The 6,008-nt window shown below is 42.1% G+C and overlaps 1 protein-coding gene across 1 annotated transcript; it reads right to left on the bottom strand.

Moving 5' to 3' along the window:
* Nucleotides 1-570: 570 nt before the first annotated feature.
* On the bottom strand, nt 571-5,716 carry LOC127671741 (insulin growth factor-like family member). Its single transcript, XM_052166701.1, has 3 exons — nt 5,680-5,716; nt 4,085-4,418; nt 571-577 (listed from the first exon to the last, which is right to left on the bottom strand). Exons 1-3 carry the CDS (start codon nt 5,714-5,716, stop codon nt 571-573), a joined length of 378 nt encoding a protein of 125 aa, XP_052022661.1.
* Nucleotides 5,717-6,008: the final 292 nt, after the last annotated feature.

Below are 6,008 nucleotides of genomic sequence, written 5' to 3'. Positions count from 1 at the left end.
TCAATTGAGTCTATGTGTGAATTCTCTTGTTCCTGGGAACAACCAGGCCTAGAGTGTCAGTATTTAGCATTACAATGTAGGGGGAGGTGCTGATACTAAAGTCTGGTTCCCTAATTGGTTCTTGATTTGGACAATAAAGGAGGCCAGGAACAATTGCTGGGCAGAAGGGACAGGTGGGACTTCTGGGCCCCAGGAGGAAAAGAAATGCATGGAAAAAGAAGGGGCTTTTTGGCCAGTCTTTGGAAGGAGAAGCACAAAAAAATTATTTATGATCAGGGAAGCTAGAACCTCCACCACCAGAAGGTAACCAAGGAGATAGATGCTAGCTGATATGAGCCATTAAGCTTAGGGCAGGAGAAGCAATAGGGCTAATAAATTATTAAGGCTACACAGTTCCAGGCTGGAGGTATTTGAGCCCAGCAATTGTGCTGGTAGGAAAATTCTAAAGTAAGACAGCTGTCTGAATGTTTTAGTCTTAGTTCCCAGGCAAGCCAGGAGTGGGGTCAGTGGCAACCAATCTTATAGTACCGGGCAAAGGCAGGAGTGTGTTATTAAAATTACATGCTACATTCAATACCTAGAAAAAGATCACACCTCAACAGTTTTTGAGAAATTATTGAGAAACGCTGTCTCAATATAAAATGAAGGTGGCTAGAAGGTCCATGGTTATGGTAGTAATACACATCCTCTAGGAGAGAGGTAAAAATAAAGCAGACACAAGTAGAAAAGGGTCTGCAACATTGGGTCAGTCTATACTTTTAATGACTTCAGGTTGCCAGACAAAAGATATGCTATATTTGAAAAGGGGCTCTGCATTAGTGTTAACATGGAAGATTGGACTAAAAAGTCTTGCTCCCCGCAGAGACTTTGTATCAGGCCACTCCATGACCTTGATGGATACAGGCAATTTTCAGTCCATACCAATATCTTCACATGAACAAAGCCATTAGCATTGTCTAAACCACCATGCTAGCATAATGCTCAGTTGTCCCTCAATTTGAACTAATGTATGTGACTACTGATCCCTACTATCTACAGTCACTTAAGCCTTCTCTCATTCTATACAGCAGTTATTAAGACACTGTATCAGTCAGGTTGAATTGTCATAACAAAATATACAGCCTCACATTAGGCAAAAGATAGATTCTGAAAGTACTGAAATCCCAGAGACTAGGGTGCATACTACACTGTTGTGTGTGACTTTTATAGGGCAGTTGTGAAACAATATCTACTAATTTCAGGTAAGGAATGAGCAAGTTACAGTAACAGATCAACCACAGCCCACATTTTCAACCAATGAGTTTGTTTTTGTTCCTTACAAGTGTGTGGCCAAGGAGTTACTAACCGGGTAGGGTGGACTCAAGGCAGCTGCGTTACCAAAAAGCCAATGCCAGTGTGGTGACTACTCCCAAAAACTACACCCCTGGTGCTCACTGCAGGCAGCTCTCCTAGCCTGAGAGCCTCTTCTCACAGACACAGTTTGCTGCTTTTATAATGTTGATAGGATCCTAGAAATCTTTATAATTTCCCTTTTCCTAAACAGACGTCATTGTTCAATTCTGCATCCTGCAGCACATTCAGGAGGAACCATTGTTTTAGGGAAATTGGTACATACTACCTACTTACTAAATTTCTGTGAGCTCTCCAGGCCTGACTTTCATACACCCACCTTCTGTGTGGTCTCATGGACCCTGGATTTGACATAATTATCTTTAATTGCATTAACTCACAATAAGTTTAAAAAGTTATAGGCAAACATTCCAACACATATTTAAGTAAACTATGCTCAAATGAGCATTGTAATGAAAGACACATAATATCACTTCACTCCAGTTCCTCAGTCGTCCATCCTTCATGTAGGAGCATTCAGGAGCTGGCATTTACTGGACAAAACCAAACACTCAAATTTGTCCAGGGAATAAAATTGAGAGTTGAGATCCTTAAAGTGTAAGTAGAGTCACATATGGCATGAAGGCAGATTTGTGAAACATACAAGGTTGACTTAAGAAGAACAGAGGGTGGGGTGAGATAGCAGGGGACATAATCAATCACACTCTGCTTGGAGATGCCAAAATGATATCTACTATACTATATACTGGCTTAACAAATATAAATGAGAAACACATTCTGTCAATTGTAGGCCATAGAGTATGTGTTGGACGTACTGGTGATGTTTTGCTAAATAGTTACGTTTTTAAGTGACTTTGTTTGTTTAATTTTTTTAATCTTCATTTCTATGTGAGTGTGTGTTTTGTCTGTATGTGTGTGTGCGTGTGTGTATGTGTGCATGTGCACGCGCGCGCGCGCGCAGCGCGCGCGCGCGCGTGTGTGTGTGTGTGTGTGTGTGTGTGTGTGTGTGTGTGTGTGTGTGTGCACCATTATCTACAGTGCCTGCAGAGGCCTAAAAATGGCATCCTAGGAGTTATAGACAGTTGTCAATCACCATGTAGGTGCTGATGGTGGACCTCAGGTTCTCTTGAAGGGCAAGGGTGCTCTTAACTACTAAGCTATCTCTCGGTTCTTCAAATTACCCTTTAATATTTTTATTTATACCCATACATCCTTGCTCTCAACCTTAATCAGAGAAGCTGCCATTTGCAATAGATAATGGTTAGAGGCTATTAACTGGTCCACATGCTGAGAGCAGGTGACCGTGAGTCCCCAGCTGTGGGTGGGTCATCTGCATCAACATCCCCAGCCAAGGCTCAGCGAGCATATTGGAACAGTGTGTAGTAAGAATGTGAGAAATTAGGGAGGAGTGCCATGGAATGCTGGCTTCTGGGCGTGACATGGCTGAAGCACACATCAGCTCATAGCAACTGTGATTGCATGCACAAGACCCAGACAAGTTCAGATCAGTCAAAATTCAAGTATGTGGATGTATGGGGTGCTTGAGGATTGAGACTGAGAAGCTATTGGCAGCTGATGTCTGCTGGGACAGGAACAGTTACTTTTCTTTGGGGATATGATCTTGGGTATATTGTTCATGCCCCACAAGATAAGCCAACACCCATTCACACATGTTCATCAGTAACTGGACTCAACATACTATTATTAACAATAGCAAGAGAGAACCTCCCATTGGTAGGAATCAAAGAATTAATGAATGTATTTTTATGACTTACTGATTTTAACCAGAAACCTCTGTATGGCCATAGGTTTGGAACCATCTATTAGATCCCAGTGGCACACTCTTCTGCATATCAGAGATAATAACTGTCCTTTCCCTGGATCCTACCAGCAGCTAACTCTGTCGGGAAAGAGGAGAACCAATGAGCCTCATCAGTATCTGTGGTTGACTGTTGGCAGACACTATCTCTGTCAGGCAACTGAAGTAGGACTGAACCTGCCAATATGCTAATCTCTTCTGAAATATTTCCTGAGCCTTAGAGAGGGCTTTATAAATGCCCTGTTTATATATCATCTCTCAACCTTAATGTCATGTAGACACTCAATCTCAGGTAAACCATGACACCTACCTGGGCATCACTTTCTTGCCTACGAAGAAGTTTCTTTTTTTTTTAAGATTTATTTATTATATGTAAGTACACTGTAGCTGTCTTCAGACACACCAGAAGAGGGCATCAGATCTCATTACAGATTGTTGTGAGCCACCATGTGGTTGCTGGGATTTGAACTCAGGACCTCTGGAAAGAGCAGTCAGTGCTCTTAACCGCTGAGCCACCTCTCCAGCCCACTCCTCTGGCTTTTTTGTTTGTTTGTTTGTTTTGTTTCGAGACAGTGTTTCTCTGTGTAGCTCTGGCTGTCCTGGAACTCTGTAGACCAGGCTGGCCTCAAACTCAGAAATCCACCTGCCTCTGCCTCCCAAGTGCTGGGATTAAAGGCGTGTGCCACCACCGCCCAGCTACGAAGAAGTTTCTTTTCTTGAATATCTTCTGTATAAAAATGACTTTCTTCTGCAAAAGAGAAAACAACATTGAAAAATCAGAGAAGGGAAAGAAGAAAAGAGTTTGACAGTTTGTTAGAATATGGAATGAGGGTTTTTATAAAGGCGTGTTTACCTACAGACCCCTGCTCCATTTCCATAACCAACACTACATAGCCAAAGGATGAGGGTGCTTACCTGGCACAGTCTCCAGAGACAGGGGATGATCTACACTGTGATCTCTCTCCATGAATTTTCAGCTTGATAATAAATTTCTTCTGGGAGGTAAAGGACTCAGGACAACACAGCTCAAAGCAGGGCCAGTAGATGCAACCAGGGCCACAGAGCCGGGTATAGTTAAGGGGTAGGATATTGTCATCCTCACAGCACTGCTCCAAGGGGTTGTAGATCCTTTCATCACATCTGGGTACTGGCTGGCACAGCCATAAGGCAGCATCCGATAGAGTTGGGAAAGTGTGAGTTATTTCCACTCCTTTGTTTGCCAACAGCAGTATAGGAATGAGGAGCAAACCTGAGAAACATAAGAGACAGAATCACACTGAGCTCTACAGATGGCTTCAATGGGACTTCACTGGACTCCTTAGTGACCGATGACTCAGGATGGAGTCTGGGGATGGTGCTAGATGTGATTCTCGGTCTGGGCTGATGTGCAAGGAATGTAGGATGCTTGGAAGAGTTCAGATTCTGACGTTTGTGAGTGGGAAGAAAGATTATGCTTAAAAAAAATAAATAAATATTTGTAACTGCTAAGTGAAGAGCGGAATTGGCTCCACTCTCTTGTAGCACACGGTGGCACTTCACCAGGCCATGAAATACATTTAATGGCTGAGCATATGATGGGGCATTTTTGTGTTTATCTGGAACAGTATACTTACTGCTTGCAAAAAAAGAATTAAAAAATATGAATATTGAGCTGTAAAAAAAAAAAATAAAGATTCCTATGTGGATGGTTGTAAGGGTGATGCTGTGAACTGAACACAGAAAAAGTGAATTCATTTAAAGTTCAGAGGTACAAAAACATTTAGACATGAGTTTGATGGGACTGTCATTTTAGAAGACTCCAGACACTGTGATGCCGATCAGGCTGCAGAGTAGTATATGACAGAAGTGGAATTGTAACTGGAGCCGTAACCTCTAAAGACTGACAAACAATGAAGGCCTCAAGATAGACTGACCAGTGTACAGAAGAAAACCTCAGTGGCTCCAGAATTAGATTCTTTGTAGGGAATCAAGAAAGAGCTAGTGTTTGAAGGCCCTTTGTGTATAGGTGAGGGAGAGGCTGGAGAGTATCTTCCTATTGGAGATTCCATTAGCATCGTTTTAAATAAGGCATTCAGTAGAATCACATTTAGAATAATTTTATTTTATTATTACTTTTATTAATATGTGCCTGTGACATATATACATTAGGATAGTAACATATAACAATGTCAGAGGAAATTGTGGAATGAGGTCTCTTTTACCTTCATGTGGGTTCTAGCTGTTGAATTCAGACTGTAAGGCTTGCTGACAGTAACCATTATGTGGTGAGCATCTCAATAGCCCCATGCTTAATACAAAAACAACTCTCTATGTGTGTACATTCATGTATGTCAGTGTGTGAGAGCATGACAGGGATTCCATGTGAATTTCAGGACGATTTCTGATGTTAGTCCTTTCTTCTGCCTTGTTTGAGACACAGTCTTTTGCTCCATGCTGTGCACAGCAGGATGCTGGCTGTTAAGCTCCTGGGAGGTCCCCTTTTCTCCATTTCTGCTTTTGTATGGGAGTACTGGTACTAGACACTCTAGCTGCCAGTTCTGGATTCATCTGGGATCTGTGTATTTAAGCTCAGACCCTCACACTTGCATAGCAAAGTTTTACCCACTGAAACATCTCCTTGGCCCCAGAGTCACACTGTTAAAAAGTTCCAGAGTAGGATTTTGTTGAATCTGGAACTGACTTTGAAACATTGATGTTCAATGCTCAAAGTGACTGAAGCTAATTGATGTTCAGATTTTTTCCAACCCCACTCTTTCCAAGAGCCTGATGGCCTCTGCTGTGCTCTAAAGTGGTAAGATCCATCCATAGCAGTGGTGAACAACGGCTTACCAGAAATTCA

The sequence above is a fragment of the Apodemus sylvaticus genome, chromosome 1 (genome assembly GCF_947179515.1).
Source record: "Apodemus sylvaticus chromosome 1, mApoSyl1.1, whole genome shotgun sequence".
NCBI lineage: Eukaryota > Metazoa > Chordata > Mammalia > Rodentia > Muridae > Apodemus > Apodemus sylvaticus.
The sequence above is the reverse complement of the archived record's forward strand: the minus strand, read 5'-3'. Positions and strand labels throughout refer to the sequence as shown.

Bases quoted from the DNA above. Each gene is read 5' to 3' on its own strand.
- LOC127671741 (XM_052166701.1), bottom strand. From the start codon at position 5,716: ATGAATCCAGAACTGGCAGCTAGAGTGTCTAGTACCA. The intron at 4,419-5,679 runs GTACTCCCATAC...TATGTTTCTCAG, and splicing joins AGCTAGAGTGTCTAGTACCA to GTTTGCTCCTCATTCCTATA.